Source organism: Elaeis guineensis, chromosome 6 (genome assembly GCF_000442705.2).
Source record: "Elaeis guineensis isolate ETL-2024a chromosome 6, EG11, whole genome shotgun sequence".
Taxonomy (NCBI): Eukaryota; Viridiplantae; Streptophyta; class Magnoliopsida; order Arecales; family Arecaceae; genus Elaeis; species Elaeis guineensis.
Window position 1 is genome coordinate 2,832,895 of NC_025998.2, and position 26,563 is coordinate 2,859,457.

Consider the following 26,563-nt stretch of genomic DNA (forward strand, 5'->3'; position numbering starts at 1 on the left):
CGAATTTTATCTGATTTCACCTAACAATTCAGAATTGGTCATAGAGAATGATACATTAGATTATGCAGCTGCTCCAGTTTTGGAGATGCACTGCATTGCTACAATAACCCGACCCCCACTTAAAAGGTTGCATGATTGCAGTGCGAATTAAAAAGGCCCAAGAACTTTTCTTATTTTAAATTTATTAGACATGATTGTTGAGAAAAAGAATGGCGAAAAGTTTCAAAATAAGTCCTCATCTAGAGTCTTGCTAGTACACAGAGGCCATCATAGCTCAATTGGACATCCAGACCCTCTATCTCCATCAACTTAGAAAGGTGCTGACGTACTTAATGCAATAGCCAATACAAAACCAGAATATTTTGTTATCAAAGAAGGGGTATTGATCGTGGCATTTAAAAAAGGACCTGAATATATGACCTATGTTAAAATGGATGCTTAAACCAGATTTCAGGTAAGAAACATTTCTACAGGAAATGACAACAGGAAGAACTCCAAGAAAGATTTCAGGTTCTTAAACCAACCTGCTTTTTATAAGGGAATGAGATGGTGAGATGCAAAGAAAAAAAATTTCTGTGTTTTTAAAAATGATCAAGCTTATAGATAATAAAATACTTCATAGAACTTCACCTATGAAAGAAACCTCTTACAAACATTACTACCCCATCCAAAGTCAAAAGCAAGATTTAAAAAAAAAAAAAAATGATGAGCAGAGTTTAATGTAACTCGAGAGAAATGCCAATGATAACAATAATGTTCTGCAAACTGAATGGAGATAAGACGCATACACTTTGTTGATTGTGCTTTCCATCTTATCACTGGTAAGAATTCAAATCCTGAGACCAACTTGTGCTAGTTTATCCATGCACCGAGCAACCTCTGGAGGATGAGAATGAGAAGGTTAAAAAAGATTTAAGTAACTGTTAGCTTAATAATGTAAAACTACGAAAAAAACCTGACTCCCTTTTGTAATTTGTTCTGTACAGCAGTTACACCAGCAAGAACTAATTCCCTTCCAATCATGTCAGAGGCTTGTTCCAGTTGAGCTTCTCTGTCTGGCCCTATAGAAGTTTTCACTATGAGAAACTTGGTGTTCCAAGCGGAATACTCGGAGTCCTCAGGCTTCCTGTATGCTAGTGCCGAAGTTCCATATTCATTCAGATGCTTACTTGGGTCCACCTAATGCATTCTTCCTTTCCTTGATAATCCATCAGAAATGAAGCCGTGTGGTCCCAAATATAATACAAACTTTAACATTCATACAGTTGAAGTTACATAGAAGTTGATTATATATGCATTATCATGCATGAAAAATTTCAGACAACCATGAATCCATTGGTTTTGACACAAGGATGGAAGTTCTATATGCCAAAAAAGTATCATGGACAACTTATCAGAAAAAATATTGACAGATCTGTCTGCACCTTTGCAAAGAAGCAGCAGCTGTCCATTCTCAGTCCATACAACTACTGACATTCTTTTTATCTTGCTGTTCAATTCCAATAAACTGAGAATTTTGAACTCCCTGTAAGATTGATAGTCAGAGAATATAAAACAGTCCACAAGGCACAGAGGAGAAATTAGGGAGCACCTGAAAAGCACTGGTCTTCTGACCTTTCTACTGGATCTTCAAAGTAAGGATATCTTTCCTGCACGAAGACACTTGATTGAGCCCTTCTAACAGAACTCAAACCCAAAATTCTCTGGTAGAAATAAGAAAAGCACCTTGATCTGGTGACTTTGCTTCATAGGTAAAGCTACCAGCTTCTCATCTGGCTTAGGAATCACCATTTGATAAACTGCAAACATTCCGAAGAATAAAAGAGTTGTGCCAGGATTAAGTTCAAAGACATCCAATTTCCACGCATGAGACGATCATCTTTGAAACTAAAACCTTTCATCACACATTTCCACACCTTCTCAATCTTGGAGTAATTCCACCTTCCTATCTGATATCTGATGATGACGTAAAGCCACCCCCACCATTCACCCAAAACTCCCTTCTGCTGCTGCACAGAACCACCAGATTCTTCAGATGTGACCTGCTTCGCAGCGACAATTTCTACTTCACCAGAACCAAGGTCATATGAGAAACCCGCAATCGAGCACTTTTAAGAAATCCATCTGATTGCAAGTCAAGGTGCCCATCTTGTCTGATATAATTGTGTCGACCTGCCAAAGCTCCTCATTCAAGTTTGATGTCCTAAATCCTCATTCAAGTTTGTCTGATATAATTGCAGGATTTCCTAAATCCTTGTCGTGCATTCGAAGATCTTTGTTTGATGAACGATGCCTTCATGATTTCAGTTGAAACATACAGCGAAATCAGTACGAGACATCCATATAGGATAAGAGCTGTGACGAGATGGAAGATGAAGGATAATCCAGATGTTGGCAGGTTAAATAATTTGCTGTCGCCACCCACTGCGGTTGCAAGTATTAGCCTTCTGGCATTTCAAACTTCGTCTTCACCATGAATTGTATGGAGCTGATCAAGAAGAGCAGAACAAGAACGGTGAAGAGGATGCAGAGGATGTAGTCATCACCGGTGAAAATGACCACTCCACATATGCAGCCAGTGCTCCGAAGCTTTGAATCTCTGAGAAGGATCCAATTTGGATCGATGCCATCGACCTTCACTGGTCATAATACTCCAAATTGCCCACAAAAGTGTGTCTACGCCATCGATGGAGGCGTTCGAATCCCTAAAGGACTGATCATCTTCCCAAGAGCAAAGTTGCCTCCAACGATCTGTTAACCTTCAAGTTCGTTCCCCCGTCCAAGTTCATAGTGCCTCCGCAGACCATATCCCATCCTCATAGCCCGAAGACAGCTAGAGGAAGCCACAGCATCCTCCCCGTCCAACTTTGCATGCTCCCCGTCCTGGTCATTCTTCCATTTTCTTTTTCAGCTCGAATCGAACAAAACCATCCCCATCATTTTTTTTTTTTTTTTTCTTTCGTTTCTTCGCAGAACTCCAATCGGCGGTGCAAGGCATTTGCCTTGGTGGATTCATTTTTCACGCCATCATACTATCAAGAATGTGTATCGGATCGATTGAGATACCACCGAACGCCTTCAAGAAAAGATTCAAATTGTCAGCTCCAACACCAAGACCAAAATGCACGAAACAGAAAACCAACCAAAATGCTCGGGAGTCGACAAAAACAACAGATAAAAAGAAACAAATATCCAATAAAGCACCTGAAAATTAACAACATAACATCAAGAGACGATCTTTGCCTAGAATCATGAAGAAACACGATGGGGGTCGCCCCGGGTTATCCAGAGGCGAATTCCACATCGTTTAATTTTATCAAGCTATAATTACAAGAGGACTCGACATCTTATTCTTTTTTTTTTTTTTTTTCCTGATCGGAGAGATCTTATCGTGTTTGCTCCTCTGGTTTTGGGTTTCAAGCGGTTATCCGCATGACTTCGGTTATTAAACATCCACTTGATTCACATGCACACCTCTTCAGCCTTTATTCAGAATATCTCCTGGTTTCAATCTACTCCGAACCATGGAAGTGATGGCCTATCATTTTATTGTGCATACCTAATATTGAAGCAAAGTCTATTTCACATAGCACTCAGGAGGTCCTTCATCGACTTCCTCAAGCGGCTAGAGAGATCAGAACCATTTTTAAGCTCTTGTTCCTTTAAACTAGGAAGAGCGCATATGGGCCTGACTCTTATGTGAGTTGATTAGATACAATAAATTTGTGGTCCGTAGTGGAATTCCTCAAATGGTATGACCTCGCATCATTACCTTTGGCAAGAGGTACAGTTTGACCGCATCCATCATCTTTTGCTAACCGGATTGCCTTTATTTCTTTCATCTGTTCCATTCAAAGGGAAAAGAGACCACGAACTAGAATGGATACATCTTTTGCACATAGGCCGGCCACGTGAAAGATAGAAAGGCTGCAACCATATACGTAAATTACAAACTTCATTGGACGGCATATTTGTCACAATGAGTGCGCTTCCCCACTCTCAAGCTTGTAAAAATTCCGGGATCATTTGGACTGTTGTGCCCCTCAGCAGCAACAAGAAGTTCAGACGTTGAAGATAACACAATTCATCCACTACTCTAATGACTTCCTCCTGACTATTACAAGCATCAAGGTAGAAGAAAATGCACCATTATGTCTAAAAATACATAAACTCCATTAGGGGGAAAAAAAAAAATCCAGGCAAAGCCGCCCATCTCCAATCTAAACAAATCAAGACCACAACACCCCACACCTCTCTTTACAATTCAGCATGGAAGCCATTTGTTTCAAACGAGTAACACACCTAACAAGAGGCAGGGTGACTACACAATCGGAACCCCAAGCGCCAACCGTTGATTCTACCGATGTAATGGATCCAGCATGGGTTTCTTCAGTTACAAAGAACAAATAACGAACAAAATGGATTGAGCACAAATTGGAATTAAACGTGACACCATGAACATGTGACAGAAAACAAAGTAACAACCTACAACGGTATACAAGTTAAACAAATGTGTCGTGTCAGCCTCGGGGAGCATCTCCACGTCCTGTTAGAGCTGAGGCAAGCCACTCCGAAGCCGAGGCTTGAATCTCAGACCCCGCATGCAAGTTTAAATGCTGAGGAGTTACAGCAATCTGTAAAGAAGATGAAAAGGTTGGCTTGCTAAGAACGTCCGCATGTGTCTGTATGTGTGTGTGTGGTGTGAGAGAGAGAGAGAGAGAGAGAGAGAGAGAGAGAGAGACTCACAAAGCCATTTTCGAGAGCCCTAAAATCAAGATCTTCATCTAATTCTTCTCGCTCCTTCTCTAGAAACTGCAATTAAAAAAGTATGCTTTAAGGCTCTACTTGTTAATCCTAAATATTTGTGCAACATAAAATGTTCAGATGTGCAGGTAATTTTAAATGATGTTTAATTTCAAAAAGCAAGCTAATACAGATACTCAAAACGTATGGTTTTCTCAGAAAAGCTAAACATTTGACCTAATAAGGAAACAGCCTCCTCTGCAACTACAATATTCATAAAAGGTTTCTTTTAGAAATAAACAAGCCTGGTACTACATTATAATTTAGTACAGTACATAAGCTATAATCTCATCAATGAGCTTCAAGTGAGCCAGAAAACTCTCCATATTATTTATATATAGCTTGCCCGTCACAAACTTACACAGCCCAAGCATACCTCTAGACGGAAGTACTTCTTCACCACTTCTTTTTTCTCAGGTTTTCCAGCTGCTGCAACTGATTCTATTTCCACATTCCTCCTTTGAGCAGAAATGCGACGAGCTGCTCCCTGAAAAAGCACAGATTCTTCAGAAGATAGAGGAACAGTCCCACTAAAAATGATTCCAAATTTTGGTTCCTGTCCATGGACAGATTATGATCTAATACTAACTGCTGCCGAGGCGTCTCGGCCAAGCTGTGCAAGCTGTACTCCAAGGCTTTGATGCATAGACATGAACTGCCCGGCAGAAGGATGCCTGTTGCTGACACCACTTGCCAGCTAGGAGAAGACCTCCATAGACTCTGCCTGGTCAGCTTGAATCCCTGTCAAAAATTACAGAGTCAAAAACAACATTAACCTCAGGAGCTATATATAACTAACAAACAGGTAAGTCCACAAATTCACAATGAAATCAGGCACAGCAGCCATCAAAGACATACCTTAATCTTATCAACCTAAACAAATCTATGTGCTAAACATGTTAAGCTCTCAATGCAAAAGTACAAATATAGAATCTTCAAATGTTAGTATTTATCGATAATTTTTGGTCCATTGCATGTTAACATATGCAAGTGCATGCTAGATGCATAAAGGATCATGACACCCTTATCATCATTGAGAGATAATACATCAAGCCTCATAAAGGGTATCTGGATAAAAACCAGTCGGCTAATTCAGTCACATTAAGACAACCTAAGAAGGGAAGCTCAAGTTACTGCAAGTATGAGCTCCTTAGCGAGCACCTGAAATGAATAACATTAAAATTTGTCAAAAGAGATCCTTGTTTTCATGTTATATAATTGCAATAAGTGAAAAGCAGCCTTGGAGGAACATGAAGGGAACAAAAACAAATATGCACAAGATGAACAATTTTCTATGTAATTCAACTCTCACCATTCCCACTTCATCTTCATCTTCCATTACACTAAATTTTCCTTGCCCGTAGATGGTGGACTTAAGTTTATGATTATAGATTGATTTACCAAGCCCATGATTTAATCAGAATGGTGGGCAAAACAATGAGCCAAGGCCAATAGATTAGGCATACCCTGAATTGATCAAAGCTAAAGACTTTGACAAGTTTAGCATATCAAGTTATTATATAGCAGTATTAAATTAATTCAACCTGATGACAGTGTAAACGTCAACTAAAAGCTTGGCCAGCACTTCGCTTCTAATATTTATCTGTCTAATCATGTGACTGCCCTTATCTTTTTCTTTCCCACTTCTTTCCTATCTCCTTTTTTTCTCTTCCATCTCACCTTAAATCTCAATATGAAGGCAGAACAACCAGACAGTGTAATCTGATTTTACTCCATCTATGTAAAGATTATCCTCTTAAAATGTCATATATGTGGAAGTTATTCTTGGACTTTGCTTATTTTTAATCAAGAGACTTCAGACTTCTTCATCTTGGTGGAACAAGGCATATAGTTGACTACATCCAAACACAGTTAATTCCGATACTGATGTCAACTTAATTAGTAAAAAGAATATACATGATGACAAATAGAAATCATGGTTAACAAAATTAACAGCTAGGAAGCATGGATACTTCAAATATGTCTCAGATACTTATTTTAAGTATCATTCTTTATTGTTTATTTAAATGTTTCAGTACTTCTCGGATGCTCCAGGGATGAGTGGAGAGCGCTTTCTTCTTGTTTGATCAAAGGTGACCATTTGACAATGGATGATCAATTATGGTGTTGATGTTATTACATCGAGTGTCAGTTTTGCTCTGCAATATTGTGTAAGCATTATATGAGGTTTGTAGAAACTGGTGTCATCATATGAAGTGTGGACTATAATATTGTGATATGCCATCATTCTTTGTAAATGATTTTTACATAAATAAAAAAATTATTTATGTTATATCATGGATGTTTCATACACTACTTTTTAGAGTTCCTATTACGAGTATTCTGTAGTGTAATATCTGTATCTCACATCCATACCTATGCTTCATAACTTAGAATAAGTATCTGACATGTATTTAATCCTGTTTCATGAATGCCAGTGTCCAATACATACCAAATACTATGTTGGGATACAATTTGAAGATATTTGTGTATCCTAGGTTCAATCCAAATCCCTATAATCAGTATCCGGTGTAGGTCGGTCCATACCAGAACACAAGATTTCCTACCTGATTGCACACACAGTTATCCATGTGCAAATGCATGATTAGAAACAAAAAGATCTAACATTTATCAAAATTTGAAGGTGTTCCAAAACGATGGATATAACTAATAATTTGAACAGGTCCAATGACAGAGTTTTCAAAAGGATAAGACAGTAAAAATAAAAGATTGGAAGATGTAGTTGATGAAATGGATATGAATTCATCTAGTGCATGCATTAATAATGTCGTTACAAAGACTCATAAGTCACATAGTACATGCAGACACAAATATACACATGCACAACCCATTTGTTTTCCCAATTGCCACTCCACCAAGATGCCCATCTTACTTTCCCTATTCTCCTCCCAAATGGCAGTAGTGACATTGGTGCTGCTAAGAAATGGCACAAGAGACTAGACAAGGCTCTCTCTCTCTCTCTCTCTCCTCTCTCCCCCCCCCCCTAATTCTACCCTCCTTGATCGCCACGTCAGAATCCTCAAACCCCTTCTCCAATATTGAAAATATTTGATAGCTACCTGATGACATCAGATTCCAACTATTCTTGAGAGGGTGCAAGGCTAAAAATCGGATGGGGTTCAGCTCCAGTACATTGACACTCCTAATGACAACATGTTGAATCTTTTCTTGGACTGGGCATGGCCAGCACAACCACTGTGCCACTACATGCTGCAAAAGAAAACTTAAACCTTTTGGAAAGATAATATCACAAAGTGCTACTTGCAATAAAATCAGATGTTGAACCTGCTTTTTCTCTAAACAGCTTACTGAATGGAGTTCCAAGAGAGTTGGTCCACATGAACTTCAAGAATTACTTTGATAAAGATGATGTTCGCAGCCCATAACCATAACTGACAGGTCGGGCAGCCAGCCCAACCTGCTCGAGGCTGAAGCCTTTTAGGGAGAGCTCAGGCCAAAGGCCTGTCAGGCCTTAAAAATAGGACCGTTCAATAAACAGCCTAGGCTTGGGCTTGGGGTTTAAAGCCTGGCCTAGCTCGATTTTTTTTCCCTATTCATTTGTTTATGTTTGTTGTACTTGTAGACTTAATTGACAGTTATTGTTGCTAATGTAAACTTACATGGGATAATAGATATGCTGTAAATTTTTGGCAATATTTAATTAGTCACATTTAGCATTTTTTTGAAAATATGATTAGGCATTTTTAGCATTATTAAAAAAATAAAAATCATCATGAAGCTCGAGGCCTGGCTTGAAGCTTGAAGCCCAACTACGGGCCAGATTTGAGCCTGGAAGGTGGGCCGAAAGGCCAGGCCAACCCAAGGCTAGGCCCAAGTAAATTGTACTGACCTTTGGGCAAAACCAGCCTAGGCTGGCCCATGAACAGGGGTACCCACAACAGTTAAGCTTTTGATATAAGCAATTTGACAAGATACCAAAGTCTCACGTCTACAGTTCTTAAGCACCTCTCAAGCCTCATGCAAACCACAAAATTTTTTTCAGGCTCAAGAGACAGATGATGGAAAAGATGAAGATAAAATTATGCCGCAGCAAGTTATTATCATGGCGAGGCCCATCAACTGACGGTTCATATTTTTGTACACATGGCATCTCATCAATTTCAACATTTCTGATAAAAATGTTACAAACTGTAGGATCCACTTTAAATAGTTCTCCAAAATGAAGGCATGTATATTTAGAAATATCTAAAAGACCAACTCTCATTCATTGAGCATTACAAGTTCATCCATCAGTCATTCATCATTCTGAAGAAAGATCTTAGTGCTACAATCTGAGCTCCCACCTCCAATAATACCTATGGAGCTTCTCACCTGCCATACATTTGCAACAAATACACATGTAAATTCTTCAATGCCGAAAATTTGATCCATATAACATAGACCATCTTGTCATTTTCTTCTTTCCAGATTATTTTAAATTTCACTGGTTTATACCAACCATTCAACACTCCTGAAGTGCATCTCAAATAATTTTATTTTCAGTTCGAAAATCCCATTTATCATATCATCACCCCACATTACACCACAGCATAACAAACAATTTTATGCACCCACTACACCTATAACTTTGCTACTTCTGCAAACCTGACAATCAGATATCTCAAATTCCACTTCATCATTGGGGTGTCAGTTGTTATACTAGGCCCAATCATTTAATTTGCTTGGAAGACCTAATAAACCTTCTGCCACTAAAGGATTGGATTGATCCTAGTATGTGTATCCTCTAGCCCCTAAGGGGACACCTCAGCAAGGAGAGAAAAAGAAGATAAAGAAAAAGAGAAAGTCCCTCAATGCATGCCATGATGAATTGAGCAAATGCATTGGTTTAAGTTCAAGGGAAAAACCTACGCTGCAACTTGTAACTCTGCCCCAAGCTATCGATGCATTTATGCCATGTTTTTTTTTTATATTAAGCATTCAGGAATACAAATACATGTAGTCCTTACACAAGTATATGTAATCCTCGCTACCTACCAGCTTCTATATCTTGTAACCTTATAGGTGATAGTATGATTGCTGAGGATTACTAAAATAAGTAAGTTTTTTATCAACTCTGAAAATTATCCAATTGTTGATGTTGATGTTGCCGTCCATTGTATATTTCTTATGCTGTTATTTTAAAAACCTCACAGCTTCAAAATCAATGTATCAAATGAGAAAGCAGAAGCATGTCTAAATAACTGTGCCATCGAACAGAGGATACATTGAAAAAAAGGGTGTCTAATTCTCAAAGAACTCGTGGTAAAGGAATTAAATTGCATGGTAAAAATAAAAATTGCAAACTTACAGGGAAAATCAAATGGACTAATTTAAAAAAAGAAAAAAAAAAAAGTTTTTATGCAAACAATGGAATGTCATAAATATATAGACTATGTAAAAGAAAAAAGTAATGGTTTTACTATGGTTTTCAAACTTTAAAAGCCTTCAAAGTTGGCAAAAGCAAACCTTGTTTGTAGAAGGGGATGTAGGAATTTCTATGCTCAGCAAGCAACTTTTTGGGAAAATTCCCTTTTCGATATCCCTAATGGCCGCATGTATTAGTGGTAAACAAACTTCAACTGCATCCTTGAAATCACTTTCCTGGCTTTCATCCTTCCTCCTAATGGAATTAACCAAAATCAAAATGTGAAAGCTATATATAAGGATAATTGAACAAGCAAAGACCATAACAACAAGGAAGGCATTCTTTACCAATTCAATGAGATTGCAAGTGAAGGTAATCCACATAGTAAAGCCTCTCTAGCTCCAGCAACAGCACCCGAGTAGAAGCTATATAAATTTTCATAGGAAATGAGAGAACTAAAGTCAACATATAACACTTACATAAGAAAGTCTAACATGATTCAAAGCCATATAAGGAATGAAATATGCAACTAAAGGAAAAACAATAAATAAATTAGCAAGATATCAATGTGGAACCAGATGTTCAGATTGAACATGAAACATGGAGCTCACATATTAGAGGAACATAATATCAGTTGATTGTACAAAGGCGATAGAGTAACACCTCTCATCAAAGAAAAGAGGTCTTAAGTCATTATTTGGTGACTGATCCACGGGACAGCAAGAGAAAAAAATGAAAAGGCCTGCATACTTACATGTGATGGCCACAATTGGATCCCCTGTTAATACCACTGATGACCTGTAACATATCATATTAAACATTATTAAATCCCTGTAAAAAAAGGTACTAAACTGACTTCAATTTTAACATCTAATTTTTTACAACATATATATAACCATATACCAATGCTGGCCTGGACCATGAAAACACGGCACCGGACAAAGCCAAAGAGACACAATCAGCAGGAGTCCCTGTCAGAACAAGCAAAACCTACCCAAAATTAGAACATAAATAGCTTCTTGCTCGCCCTCCAATGATTTTGGCAAAACTAATTTCTTCATATCCAAGTTCTAATATCACAAACTTGACTATTATTTTGGATAAATCAGTCCATAGATAATAATATGAGGAAGCGAGAACATAATTTGATATCAACAAATCAAGATGGAGCTTAGAGGAAAAGCCTCAACAAGCCACTGAAACAAGATCTCACCAGAAACCTCAAAAGCCGTGGCACCATTAAACTCTGCAGAAGTCACAGCAACGGTCTCGCGAACGGTGACCGAATGACCCGAGGCAGACTTGTCCCTTTTACCATAATTCACAAAACAAAGGACAAAAAGACGAATAACCAAGAAATCAGCCAACAACATTGCCATACGTATATCCAGCAACCGCATCCGGTTCTTCCAAAACCCACAAAGCCAACAATGGAACCAAATCAAAACGAAAGCGAAAGAAAAGAACAGACAAAATCCATCCGCAAAGATAAGCAAACCCTACTGTAGCTAGCCCAAAAAACAAGCAACCCAACACCCCAACTCGAGAAGAGGAACGAACCCAAAATATTGGACAAACACCCATAGCCAAAAAGGAACCCCACAGAATCCAAGCAAAAAGATAACAGAGAAAAATCATATCCCCAATAGAAGCAATTCTGACTAAATTTGGAGAAAAAAAAAGCCCCGAGTCCGAATCTTGCGATATAGGAATTACACCGAACAGATAAAGAACCAACGAAGGGACGGAGGGGCCTCACGATTCGGGGGCGCAGACGTGGACATCGCACTGGCCGCCATGGACGAGCGCCTCGACAAGGGCGGCGAGCCCCGGGGAGCCAATCCCGTCGCCATTGGTCACGAGAACGACCGGCTTCTTGGATCCGTCCCCTGCCTCCTCGGCGGCGGCGGCGGAGGAGGGGGAGGAGGGGGCGGCCTGGGGCTCCTCTTCGCTGCTCTTGGCATTGCCCTCGCCTCCGTCCTCGCCGCCCCCACCGCCTCGCCGGGCGGCGAGGACGCTCTGGAGATTGGAGACGAGGGAGGGGGGCAGATGGTTGTTCCTTATCGACGTCGAGTCCGTCGTCATTATTAGAAATTTATATTCAAAGGAGAGGAAGAGAAGAAGAAGAAGAAGAAGAATAAGAGATAAACGCGAGGGAGAGAGAAGAAGAGATTCTAATGGAGAGTATGAGTAAAGGAGAGGGAGAAGGGGGGAAAAGCGAGGGATTCGGTTTGGTATTTCCGAGTCAGACGGGGAGGTGCGGGGGTTGGAGAGGGATAGGGAGAGAGAGAGAGAGACGGTAGAAATGGGTGGAGAAGGGAGTGTGAAGGGTATATCAAGGTTAAAGAGGGCTTGGGTCCGGTTTACCTTTTCTGGTGTTTGGCCCGGGCTGAGCTATTATTGTCCTGGTGTGGTTTTGACTTTGGTTCCACCACCAGATCCAGGAACCGTTTGGCATCTATAATTTTCTATTTTAAAAAATAAATATATAAAATTTAAGCAAATATTTAATACTATTATTGTTATATCTTATTTTTAATTTATTTTTATAAAAAAAATACTCTATTTTTAATACTTTTAAAATTAAAAAAATTTATTTCCATCGTAACTGCAATTATTGCTACGACTTCCACTATTCCTATCATTTCTAATATACTGCCATTACAATTATCATTATCCATCACCTCCATCATCATTTTCCCGTTGCTGCCATATCATTATTACTATCATCATCATCATCCCACTACTTATCTAGCACCCATGCTATTATCATTGTTGCAACCATATCTATTGTATAACCACCATCCTCTTCACCTCTGCTTATTACTGTTATTCTTATCACTACCACTATCATCACTATCATTCTCATATTCATAATATCTTTGGATCTTTGCTAACAACGAAAGGTGCAAATAAGTTAAGTAGCTTATGAGTTAATCGAGCTCAACTTGAATCCAAGTTCAAATAGCTCAAACATTTTTTTTTGAATCATGTTCCAGCTTGAATATAATTCCGTTGATATTCAAATTGAGTTTGAATTTGAATATTGAAGTCCAATCGATATCAAATTGAATTTCGAATTCGAACATTTTAAATCGAGTCAAACTAGAGTCTCTAGCTACTCAGCTTAATTTAGCAACAATAGCAGTTCACCACCATTGTTATTTTCATATTTCAGTAAAATTATTGGCTATATTAAAGATATTCATGCCACTAGTTCATCACTATTATTATTTTTATATTTCTATAAAATTATTGGCTACATCAGAGATTTTTGTATTATTAAAATAAATTTAAATAAAAATTTAAGAAAAAATTGATGCCCAAACAGCAACTTTGTTTGCAATATTGTTACATGGGGATAGTGTTTAGCTGCTGCTACGTGTGGCGAGAGGTGAGGCGAGTCTGGCCTTGCATGCGCGTATGATATACCACCTTGTACTTATAGCGATCGAAGACCAATGCCAGGTAACGCAAAAGAGCTCTAACATGTAGCGTAGATGTATGTTTGTTCTTTTACGTTTAACGATCAAGGAGATGCTTGGGTTTTCTACCAAAAAAAAAAAAAGGGACGCTTGGGTAGCATTAGACGTGTCGCATGCATGTATGATGTCCTTTGTAAGTTTGGCCCTCAAAAGAAGAGCGTGGGTAACGCAAAAGAACTCCAACTTGTGACTTTCTTATTGGACCACTGATTAACAGCTTCCATTACCAACTGTCAATGAAATTACCAGGAACATACTTAGGACGCATCTGTGCTATGCTCGCAGAGTTTGATCATTAAAGAACGCATTTGATGGGTTTATTTTGGAAGGAGAAAAAATGGTTACAGTCTTGTAAGTGATTTATGATTTCTAGATTAAGTACTGTCGTTTTACCTAACAAACAAGTATGAGTGCTATTCTTTTTAGCTAAAGATGACTTCAAAAGAAGGCATTGTAATTGAGCTAAATTAATGACTTCCAAGTGCGAGCACCTAAAACGCTCCATCTTGGGTGAAATCATCTAAGGTAAATTAATTTTACCGTCGTATGAAATTATTAGATAAAGTTATTTTACTCTAAGTTCACGGTGGATCTGATCCACGTAATAATTTTCGGATATCTGGAGACAAAAGAAAGGGGCAAGAAAATTACGGTGATGTGATGTCTCTCTTTTTTACTTATACTTCTTTTGGCGTAGAATGAAATCATGATGGCGAGTGCCCGACCACGTGAGTCCCTTCAGTGCTCTCGTGAAACTACGTTGGAGTTGCAGCCCCACAGCGGGGCAAATACGTGGATGGCTCCAAATGATATGTATAATGCTAATCATATTGTTTTAGCCGTCCAATCACCAACTTAGGAAAAATCTTTTGGATGTAGATCTCATGAAAGGAGGAATCATTAGGGGCACCTTTTATTTCATTCCTCTCCTCTCATCTACAACAGTCGGCAACATGCATGATCTAATTATTTCTGAGGCTTGGCTAAATTTTAACTCATTAAAGAAATCAACTAAAAAGAAATACTAACTTAGATTTCAATTTAAGATGTGCAATTCATTGAGCTTATGGAGCAACTTAAGAGGATTTTTTTTTTTATAAATTCCAACATAATTCAATAAGAAGAGCATTGATGGGCCTGTTAGGTTGAATACTTGCATCAGTTCGATATATCATTTTCAGGAGCCGAGAAAATATATAATTTCTTCCGTTGTGATCTATAGTTCTTTGTTATTGTAAGGTGAAAACCTAGGCAAGTTTTTCTTTTCTATCCCACAATTAGCAAAATTTTGATTTAATGAGCTGTCTTGATTTGCCTAGCAGTTGGAGGTAGAGTTTGAGCCAATCCACAGAATTTGCTTGTGTTTTATATTTTTTTCTTCATCCTTCTTTTTGTGGCATTGAAATCGTCATCGATATTGCATTCTTAAACAGGGATCTATATTCCGCATTCGTGAGAGATTCTCTAATAGCTCTGACCTAAAATGGAATGGGTAGAGATAACGTAGCAAATGAATTAGAAACCCTTCAAGAAAGTGGGAAAAAAAAAGATTACTAGGACCTTTAATCTGCAGTATTTTGTAGTTTAGCATAGAAAGATTGAGACAGTTGCTTAATAATATAGAAATGATATAATACAAGTTATAGGAACAACCATAGCATCCATGTCACTTGGGATGTGGATGCCTCATTTTGTACTATATATTGAAACTTTATATTCTTTTTTTTTTAAGTTTTAATTGTGCTGGATTTTGTGTAGCATAACACAGCTTTTGATATATATTATTTTTATGTAAGATATCACCAGGGGCTAAGTTCTATTAATTGATTCGAAAGCATAAAAATTTAATTAACTCAGCCAACAAAAGTGGGGGCCAATGGTTCGCATTCTACACAATAGGGAACCCTGCGTCACAACGCAAGAGGTGGTGCTACTACCATTATTTATGAAAAAAAAAAAAAAAAAATAGGGAATCTCAGGCAGCCTTGACCTTGACCGAGCAACTTGGATAGGATCAAGTGCATGAGTCCAAAATTTTCAGCTTAGATAATTAGATATACATACATGGTAGATGCTAATATCACCTCGAAAGATGGCATGATCTCATTGGCATAATCAAAATAAAGGGTTTACCAATGAAATAGTTGAGAGTGTACTCACAGCAATCGAGTACAAAGTGGAAGTTTGCAATAAAAAATATAATACAATAGCATGCCTTGTCTGAAAACCATTGAACCAAGGCCCCATTTGTAACAAATAAAACAATGAGGAAGTTCTGAGAATATCTGAAAACCATTAAATCAATGCACCACTCATGATAAATAAAACAATGGAAAAGTTGGGAACTTTTCCAAATCGAGGATTTTTAAATTGGCAATGTATTCCTCTTCAACATTGTCCCCTGCCACTGCCACCAAAAACCCATTTGAGAACCTCTCCAGATCTCCTCATCTTAGTTTCCTTGATTGCAAAATTACAGGTCCATAGGTTTGGGTGAAGTGCCCTGTTGATAATTCAAATACTAATTAGTTATAAAGGTTATTCTATATAGCTTTGTTGGTTAATCAGGTTATAAGAAGGCTTTTATTTTGAAAAGAGAAATGTAGAAGTTAATAGTCTAAGGGGGTGTTTGGTTCGCAATGGGAATCAAAATGAGAATAGGAATCAAAATGGCTTGGAATCGGAATCGGAATGATCAAATCCGCTGAAGCGTTTGATTCGTGATAGGAATCGAAATCAGAATTGGAATGAAAAATTAAATCCATAGAGAATAATAGGGATTGAGTTTTATATAGATTGAGCCATTCCCATTCCACCTCGGAATCGGAATGGAACTCCTCTTAATCAAACGGTTAGAATGGGAGCCATCCATTGCGATTCCGATTCCGGACCTCCGTTCCTTTCAACTAAAGACCCCCTAAATTGATTCAGTGAGACAGCCTGTTCATCCACCAAGAATTTTATTTCCATTTTCCAGAAACCTAATACCTATATAGTTTTCAATGCATCATCAATAGTTAGACCATATCATTGAAAACTTAAATATCAGAATATCCCATATAACCCACAGATATTCCCACTGCGATTCTTTTAATCTTCGTGGATTGTAATATTGTGATCATCTTCAATCTTCTTATATGTTTCCATTATTATTCTCCAGATTATATCTACCATCAAAAACTTATGAATAACAGACAAAACTTCTTTCCATCGTGCTTTTCCTGCTCCAAATCCACTATGTACAAACCCTTTTATTTTGGCTAATAAACTACACATAGATTTAAAAAAAAAAAAAGAAATTTGATTTAATATGATAGAATTGCTATTCATTTAAAGAGAATGAAAAATTAAATGAAACTAGCATGTGAGATCATCATATCTCAAATTCTCTCACAGATCAAATTAAGAATTGCCATCTGTGATTCACAGAATATATTTTTTGTTGCTAAAAGAGAGTTTATCAAGGATTTAAAACAGCATGAAATTCCATGCAAGCAGTCAAGTGAAAAACAAAAGATCTAAGAGTTTGATAAGGGTTTTCAGCATGAGACTACAAAGCTACCTGGGTATCTTCATAGGAAGCAGTGAATAATGAATCAGGAAATAAGCAGGACTTGACGGATAATCATTATGAGCTCTCCAGCCTAAAGTGACCATGTCTTGCCCATCTCCTACTTCAACTATCATTTACGATTATGAATCTCCCACTGCTCCAGTACATAGAATCTCTTTTGCTGTCACTTTTAAACTGTCCTTATAAATCCAGATGTCATGGAATGAAGTATTTAACATTGGGACTAAAATCATGGGGGAAGTAGCAACAATGACGAAGAGTTCATCAACCAGCTGCTATTTTTTTTTTTTTTTGATACAAACGGACGATTACACCATTTTAATGTAGAAGCAGCCCAAGGAACCAGCTGCTCTTTTAAGATTAGCAGTTTCTTGATAGTTTTATGCACAACTTCCTAAGACCCTTCTTTGACAGAATCATTCCATGAGATACTCCTGGGTTTTGTTGAATGATCCTGCCATCAAAAACAAAACTGAGATTAAAGAATAACATGACCTCTTGCCAATTTTTGCTTGCAATCTTTCTACAATGGCTTGCGATCGAGTCCAAGCTTTGCATTTTTCCTGTTGTTCACCGTCACTCATGTTCTCCGTAACTGTGAGAATTAGATTGAGAACTTGCAAACTCTCCATTCTTCATTTTGCTGTAACTCTTCGCACCATTCTCCCATCCTTTATTGAATCCTGAATCATCTTATCACAAGCATAATACCTGCACCTTACATTCTAACTGCTGTATCTCCGTTTCCAGCATTCAGTTCTCATACAGCCGCATTTCTAATTAAGAACAACTGCCTCTTTTTGTTCTTCAAAAATCCTGAGGCATTTTCACCAGTCTATCTGCTCCAACTTCAGGAAGCTATTTTCAGTTGCCTTCTCTAGTTACCTAGATCTTCAATTAAGTTCCTTTCATTGAAAATCCAGCCATGGGCATAGCTTTTCTATTTTCCTTGAAAATCCTGCACGAATGATATAAGAGTTTCTTCATTACAAGCTTGATTAAAGAAATCTCATTTTTCATTAATGGGCATAGCAGTCTCATTGTATTTGCAGTCCAATTCTTATGGATAGTGTTTTATTTTCATCTTAATCTGTTTCACCATATTTGCCACAAGTTTATTTGCTTTGCAAGGCTCTTTTATGGTAGTACCGCTTGAGAGGTTTTAGATCTCCATTGATGCACAAATGCACCACAAGGAAACCCCATGGTTGTAATCATCAGCTCATGTGACCTGTTCAAAAATTTGATCCACAAGGGCTCCTTCATACTCCACTTCAAATCGATTTTTAAATGCCACAACATCCAATCTTTGGGGAAGTCCAAATCATATTTCTCATGTTATACGTACATATAGAAATAACTTTTTTTTTTTCAGAAAAAAAGATCTGGACAAACCCCTCTTTCAACCTAATTATGATTTACCAACTTGTTGGCCATTTTTTCCATTTGCTTGGAGCATTTACAAGGATACCGATCTAGGAGCAAACAAACTCATAATCTGGCTCGGGGAGAGGATCCTGCTATTCAATCAACATGCTTGCTGCATCAGTAAGGTCAGTCTTCAAGAGTCTACTGATGCTACTGATATTGCTTCACTTTTGCCCTCAGATTAGACACACCTGCTCCTGCAGCAAGCTAAAGCAGTATACAAGGCCAACAAATCTGATCATTTATCTGGGCAGATGAAGGCCCCGTGCTGTTACTTGAATCAATAACGCCTGCTGCATCACCAATGTCAGCCTTCAAGAGTTTTAATAACGTTAGGTGATTTTGCTTCACTTTTCCTTCCAGTTAGATGCACCTGCTATTGTGGCATGTTCAAGCAGTTCCTTGTTGAATTGCAACAACATTTTATTGCAGTGCTTTTCCCCTGAAAATCATAGCATAAGTAATTTATTTGTTAGTTCACACCACCAAGTATGTCTGCAATAAAAACATATTCATTAAGACTCTTCAATTTAGTTTTAAATACCCACATCCAATATTTAGGGCATTGGTATAGCACTTGGATTTAGGTTTGTACGAAAAAAATTCTTAGATATTGGTAGGATTTGATGCTTAGACATGCATACCTTCTGAAGATATATACCTGGATTTATATAAGATAAAACTACATGGCCATAAGAAACATTATCACAGAACCAAAAACAATTATAGTTCATTTCCTTATGTTCTAACAAATTTCATCTCTTAATACATACGGTAGTATCAGATTAATAAACAATTTATAGTTTCTACAGCTTGATGCCACAAAAGGATGTAATTGTAAAATCACCCACGTTCCAGGTTCAATCAATGGATCAGCTGTTAGAGCATGGAGTCCCAACCTCTTTAGCTCCTGATGAAAGCAGAGACTGATCTGTTAGCTGACATTGCAACAGAACCATCCAAGATCAGCATCTACAATCAAGGTTTAAAATATGCCTATATAGTTCAAAGAGATTATATGCTCACAAGTGCGAAAAATCAATCAATCAAACACAGCATTCAATTTGCTGATCGATAGAAGTCATGTTAGCTAAGATGCTAAGTTATAAATACACAAGTTTGAATTTGTTTATACAAGAAATTGGATCAAATTGCAATAAGTTTTGCAAATGCATTTGATAGGAAAATTTTCCTCCCCTTTGAGAGGCAAGCAGGGAACAGTGGTCTGAAAGATCACTTTTATGATACTATATCATAGGATTTGGACCAAATCCAAGCAAATTATAATAACTTACAAAAAGACCAACATGGCATATGGTACTTAAGTAAATCAAACATAAAGGTACAACCACTTTATCCAAAACTTTTGACTTTCAACTTACCATTATTGTAAAGTCATGACCTACATGAGTAATACATCATACAGAGACCTATAAAACAATGAAATGGTTCCATCTTCCTCAGTTCAGATAAAACCACTTTGGAAATGATCAACACTATGATGCTCTCCTTCAGTGAATTGTAACTTAAGAATGACTCTTTCACATACAACTGAAATTGGAATTCTCAGAAAAAAAGGGAAAGGGGAGAAGGCATTACTCACATTAGTACAGCAACTCAGCTGCTAATGTCAAGACCTTGCAAAGTCTACAACACCAAATAAGCCACAGCCATAACTGGTAACTTTATGATAATGCAGCAGGGTATGTATTACGGAGTGCTGACACAGCAATCTTCTCCAAAAAAATGGGACATTGGCCATTGTATATCGACATCAGTGACGGTTGAAGGAAAGACTTGGTCAAACAACAGATGCTACTCCTTGCTGCTAGCTGATTCCACTGAATAAGAACTCCTCTAAAATTTTAGAAGCATCTGACACTTCACTATGGAGGCTCCTGGAACCAGGAGCTACAGAAGGCACACTGCTGAAACTGTTATTCTTCAAATTTTTATTGTCAAAGGGATTTATAGCAGAATTAGCAGCTCTGCCAGACATCATCTTAGACTCACTATGTGCTTTGAGAAGTGATTTCTGAGCTGAACTTCTATCATTAGCGTCATTCTTATGGCCATCCATTAAAAATTTCTCCTGGTTCTGCTGATCCAATATTTTGCATTCCTTAAGAAGATTATCCTGGTGCTTGCTAATGCTGTCTGAAGGTCCTTTTCCAAATGAAAGAAAGCGTATTCCATTAGGTATTCGCATGGGAATCTTTGGAGGCTTTATGGTGTCTCCCTCCATGTTCCTGTGAATGGGAAATGGTGTGCTTGAAGCTGTAGTTTTAGGTGGACCACAGGCAACTATGGAGGTGCTGTTTGTGGTATTCTGCTTTCTCAAATTTAACTTTTCTGATGTCAATGGAGACTTGGATTCGCTTATGATTGGCATTGAGGAGGAAGCTTCATTGGTTGTAATCTGAGATCAAGAGTAACCAATAATTCATAGAGTTAATAATCTGAACAGTAATTAAGCTTTCATATCAACATTAGATGCAGCAAAATAAATAAGAAATGTGGCACAATTCTCAGTGGCTAGAAGCTGATGATTGAAGAGATCAAAAATACTAAAACAATAATATGTGACAGCTTCTTAAGGTACCTTATGTGAAAACTTGCATTTATCTCCTCTGCTGCACATGCCTTTGGATGAGAAGTTGTGACATGGGTACTTAGAAAGCTGATGATCAAACGGACAATCATCCCCTTTCAAACAAGAATCACGTGCAAAATATGTGCATGGCTGCATGAAATAACACCATCAAGAACAAGGAAAGAAAATGTAATGATACTAAATTTCAGTTATGCAGGTAATAACTTTAGCAACTAAGACGGATGCTGGTAAAGGATTAAGTTTAATATAAAGCATATCTGGGTTGTTAGAAAAATCATCATATTCCAAGTTGCGGTAGATAAAAAAATGCCAGTTACAGTAAGAAAAGAAACTAAAGTTGACTATGCAGTCATAAACTTAAACAACATCTTTTATGCATATATCTTATATGAATTGTTTATTAAGACTCAAAAAAAGAGACATTTTGCTGCAAGGTAGACTTTTAGAGACTACAATGCCTTCTTATCTCATATCAAGAATACCAGGCAACCCTTGTACCATCAAGGGGGAGTTGGCTATGAAACTCAAAGCAAGGAGGGAAGTGTCTAGCTAAAGATAAATTAAAATTTACAAGAAGCAGCCAACCTAATATCAATTATCCCTCTACATTTGAACAAGCAATTTCAGCACTTCTGCACAAGAGATACCTTCTTAAGATCGATATGAATGTTTCTACTTGTGAATTAACAAGGCTCATCTCATCCATGGATGGCAAGTTTCCAGCTCAATAGTTGCAAAAGTTATCCTTGTACAATTATAAGTGATCAATTAAATCTATCCAACGATATAAACTCTCTATCCACAAGATGGGCTATAGCAACATATCTAGAAATATTACATATCATGAAAAAAAAACAACATATATAAAACATTGAAGTAATTGATATACACAAAAAAAGAGACATGGTAACAAACAAAGATTGATTTAGCACATGACAAATGTGTTATATAACCAGCAAAAACATGGATAAGAGAGCTGCACTTTCACATATTTGTTTTTACTATATGCCTTTACATCACAAGCAGAATGTACTGTTTTCACATTATAACAACATATTGGACAATCAGATATTAAAAGTTCTGACTGGAACATGTTAAAAATGTAAAAGATACCCAATGAAGTCTGTACATACCTGGGATTTTGTCAAGGGAGTAGTGTCGTGAGAAAATTTGCACGAGTCTCCCTGGTGGCGAAAAAAGAATTTGATGAGTAAATGACATTAACAAAATCAGAAGCAATATATAAATAAGAAGCTCTACACAATTTTTGTAAGCAATTCAATAACTTACTATATGAAAGCATAAGACAAGGAAATAACATTCCACATGCCCATATTTATATTAAGTAAATTCAGATAAATTTTATCAAAAAAACTTCATTCCATGTACACAGGATAGGCATGGAGCATTCTATTAAGACATTCATGATTCACCCCATCAAGGGTCATGTCTTTTCTTGGAAAGGGTCCCCAGACCTTCTTCATGTTTGCAGCCATAGATTAAAAAACCAAAGGAACAGGATGGTGCCGTCAGCACCATACTGTTCCAATGCACAACCGGCACCAGTACAGTTGTTGGGAAACTAAAACAGCACAGGATCAGAAAATACCAGCCAGCCCCATCAGTACGATGAGGTACCAAGGCCAATACAAAGCACATCCTGATCCGGATAACGATTTCTTTTAAAAAGCACTGAAACGGGACAAACTGGCCACCTGATCAGTTCCAGCAGTACAAGATGGTACCAAGGCTAGTTTAGTCAGTACAAAGCCCACCCATCCCAATCAAGACAACAATTTTCTTTAAAGATAATGGTGGAGGGCGATGTTGACTGACACCACATGAAGTGAGAAAGAAAATCAATCAGATATGAAGTGTGAAAGACAAATAAATCAGGTACTAAACTCCTATAACAATTTTCTTTAAAAGATAATGGTGGAGGGTGATGTTGGCTGAAACCACATGAAGTGAGAAAGACAAATCGATCTGGTAAGAAGTGTGAAAGACAAATAAATCAGGTACTGAACTCGTATATGAAATCGTAACTAGAAAAAGAATTATACTACTCAAAAAAAAAAAAAAAGAAACATGCTAAAATAATTCAACCATTGAAAATATGGTGAAAACTAATGTCAACTCTAATGGGAGTGAGCAGAACATTAAAAAAAATCTAAAATTAATTTAGAATTTGAATATTTTGAAGAAAAAAATTAATTACTTAACCTGCTGACATCTACCCATCAGATAGAAGTTGCAATATTTCACTGTTTTTGGCTTTGAAATTGGCTGCAATTTCAATCTCTTCACTCCTTGCTCTCGCTCCTTCTGTGCTCTTTTCCTTTTCTTAGCCTTCTGCAAAACCAAGTGGCAGTTAAGACCATGTATTTAATAATTTGGTTTTCATCACACGCGCGCGCGCACGCACACACATCAGGCTTCTTTTACATGTGAGCTTCAGACTAGTTGCCCTTTCAAACTCCAAGATGAATTACCAGTTCACTATAATATTGAGACCTAGGTACTGAGAAAGTAATATGGAACCAGAAAGTAATATCTGAACCAATACATGCCTTTCGTTTAGCTTTTCTTTCCTCGGTTAAAGCACCTCTTTTTCTCTTCAGTCTAGCTTCAACAGCCTGTAATAGATATACATTGCAAAGAAACAAGAGATTTCATGAATATAATTGATGAAACAAAGACCAGGGAACATAAAAAAAATGGATTAACACAATACAATAAAAGAAAGATACCGCTAATATGCATTTCTTCCTAACAAAAAACTGAAGATGAAAAAAAAGAATACACAAAACTCGAAGCCTAATTTTAGTCCACCCTGTTCTATATAGTAGCCAAAATGGTATATGTGATGCCTTATCCTAGAAAATGTGAAAGTTATCGAGCAAATTTCTTTGTTTGATTGCAAGAACTTATTTGTAAAAAGCACTGGAAGAACTTATTTCTTTGTCAAATTAAAAGAACCAACTTGTAAAGAAAGAACTATAGTAGTGAATATCTGACAAATCACTTAAATGAGTTAGATCATCTCTTCTACAAGACACAGATAACATCAAAACCAAGACTATATTTTAAAAATGAAGATAAAAAAGTAAAGACCAGAGCATTAAATTTTATGTCATTTGAAACCTTTTCTTCATGCTCCAAATAGCAACAAGAATATGAAAATGAGAATGCCATTTGAATGAGTTGCCAAATATATGGAACAATTGCTAGAAAAGAATTTTCCATGAAAAATGAAATCCCAATCTACAACGAACAATGTACTAAAGTTGCCATTTTAAAATGTCTCTAACAGGAGACAAATTGATGCATTTCTAAATTTGGAAAAAAAATATAGGCATCAATTTTGAGATTCAATTACAAGCAAATAAACCATGGCGCATATTCATCTGCAGAACAAACAAAGTTCGCCAAAAAAAAAAAGAAAAAAAAGAAGAAGAAAACAACAACACGTTAGAGCAAGATAGCCATAGTAGATGTAGAATGGATAAACAAACAAATCAGTTGTAAAATAAAATGGTAGCATAACACACAAAAAGGAAAAAAATTATTATCATACCACACTATTGGATGGTTTTTCTTTGTTCTGACTTGTTGTTTTTTCTAAGTTCTCTCCAGTCAATCCAAGAGCCTCTGGATCAACAGCTGGGCACTTAACATCCACTCTCATCCCAGAACTGTAACTTTTCTTCATCTGAGTTTCTGAACTCCTATCATCTCCAGAAACATGCATTATGTCACCCTCTGCAATATGTATGGGCACAGCAGATTCATCATCCTTGTAGTTACTTTCTCTTGAATGCATACCCTCATCAATACAAGTCATGTTAGTATCTCCTTTGTTAGGAGAGCCACAATATGTTGTCCCTGCCTCTAAATTCCGATGTTCAAGGACCACATGTTCATGTGCCAGATCCAAATCCTGGTCTGAAATATTTAATTCCCCAGGAATTTCCCCTTCCTCAATGTCTCCACCATCCTCTGAAGCTAGTACTGGACCTGCCATCTCTATTGACCCAGAACATTCCATCAAAGAATCAGGACAACAGCGTGCTTCTTGTTGCAACCCTTCTCCTAATTCTTTCACTGATTTGATTTCTTTATCCCTAACATCATCCATCATATGCTTATCAGGAAACATATCCTTAGCTAATACATCATCTACGCGTTCACCATGCCCTTCTACTCTCATTTTACCATGAAGTAATTCCTCAGAAGAATAAATCAGTTCATCTCCAGAGAAAATTATTTTACCGTTTTCATCCTGAGGTTCGTGATTCTTTCCTTGTTCTGAACAGGAAATTTGATTCTTGGAATCAGCTAATTTGGATTTGCGAAGAGGTACATCTTTTTGCAACTCATTGTTGGCAAGTTCACCATGTCCCAATCGTCTTTGTCCATCCTGCGACCCTTCAGCACAAACTAGATCATTGGGGTCATCAATTGATCCAGAAAAATCAGAGATCATGTCATTCAGCAATTCCCCATTTGCCGGTTGTTCCACAGAATTGATATTCTCATGCAGTAAATGCTCTAGATCTCTGAAAAACAGACCTTCCCGAGTTCCATCATTGGCGCTTCGATCACACTCATCATGTCCATTTCCATGCCCCAATTCTTCCATCCTATGCAAAGCTTCATCTTTAGTGCCACCAGATTGCAGCTTTTCAAAGACAAGTGATTCTGACAACTCCGCACTTGTGTCATTCTCGTGCCCTAGTTCCTCCCTCAAGGCAATATTTCCATTCAAAGAAGAATCATCAAACCGAGGGTTTCCACATGCCGAACCTTGGCTCCTCTCGCTGCCTCCAAATCCACCCCTCTCACTGCCTTCAAATCCACCCCTCTCACTGCCTTCAAATCCACTGTGCTCTTCCTCTTTCCTGCCAGGACCAATTTCCTCCGCCACGTGTCCATCACCGTTTCGACCAAAGATCGAATCTTTACCGGTGCACGAGCTCTCTGGCACTTCATCCGATCTAGAGTTTGGATCTTTACAAGACTCCTGAGGACGAGCGAGGGATTTGTCAAGGCAGAGGGAGAAGATCCGAACCAGAGTGCGATAGGAGGCGCTGTCGAGATGGGATCGCCGGGGGGCGGGAGAAGGAGAGCGCGAGAAGCCTTCCATCCGAGGGTTTAGGGTTTGAAGCTCGGGCGCGGGGCTTCGAACGAGGTCCTCCATCGATTCGAATCCCCCTCCCCCTCCCAGATTCGACCCGTTTGGAAAACCTAGCGTCCCTCGGGCTCAAAGGACC

The 26,563-nt window shown here is 37.8% G+C and overlaps 2 protein-coding genes and 1 pseudogene across 2 annotated transcripts; all 3 read right to left on the reverse strand.

The window, feature by feature from the left end:
- Positions 1-788: 788 nt before the first annotated feature.
- On the reverse strand, positions 789-3,969 carry LOC140858646 (phospholipid-transporting ATPase 6-like; annotated as a pseudogene).
- Positions 3,970-4,407: 438 nt separating this feature from the next.
- LOC105047656 (uncharacterized) lies at positions 4,408-12,489 on the reverse strand. Its single transcript, XM_073258898.1, is given in 11 exon segments — positions 4,408-4,634; positions 4,747-4,812; positions 5,180-5,290; positions 5,393-5,484; positions 5,487-5,544; positions 10,291-10,444; positions 10,537-10,614; positions 10,944-10,987; positions 11,093-11,160; positions 11,403-11,497; positions 11,949-12,489. Coding segments are annotated over 11 exon segments (1,206 nt in total). The 5' UTR covers positions 12,275-12,489; the 3' UTR covers positions 4,408-4,520.
- Positions 12,490-18,692: 6,203 nt separating this feature from the next.
- On the reverse strand, positions 18,693-26,563 carry LOC105047655 (uncharacterized). Its single transcript, XM_019851448.3, has 8 exons — positions 24,868-26,563; positions 23,861-23,926; positions 23,514-23,642; positions 22,424-22,474; positions 21,279-21,419; positions 20,280-21,095; positions 19,528-19,614; positions 18,693-19,118 (listed from the first exon to the last, which is right to left on the reverse strand). The coding sequence occupies exons 1-6, from the start codon at positions 26,488-26,490 to the stop codon at positions 20,505-20,507; spliced, it is 2,601 nt and encodes an 866-aa protein (XP_019707007.1). The 5' UTR covers positions 26,491-26,563; the 3' UTR covers positions 18,693-19,118; positions 19,528-19,614; positions 20,280-20,504.

What these genes read in the sequence shown, in the direction of transcription:
- LOC105047655 (XM_019851448.3), bottom strand. Translation starts at nt 26,490, where the DNA reads ATGGAGGACCTCGTTCGAAGCCCCGCGCCCGAGCTTCAAACCCTAAAC. An exon ending in AAAGAAAAGCTAAACGAAAG is followed by an intron (nt 23,643 to 23,860) that starts GCATGTATTGGT and finishes TTGGTTTTGCAG; the next exon opens with AAGGCTAAGAAAAGGAAAAG. An exon ending in AATGCAAGTTTTCACATAAG is followed by an intron (nt 21,096 to 21,278) that starts GTACCTTAAGAA and finishes TCTTGATCTCAG; the next exon opens with ATTACAACCAATGAAGCTTC.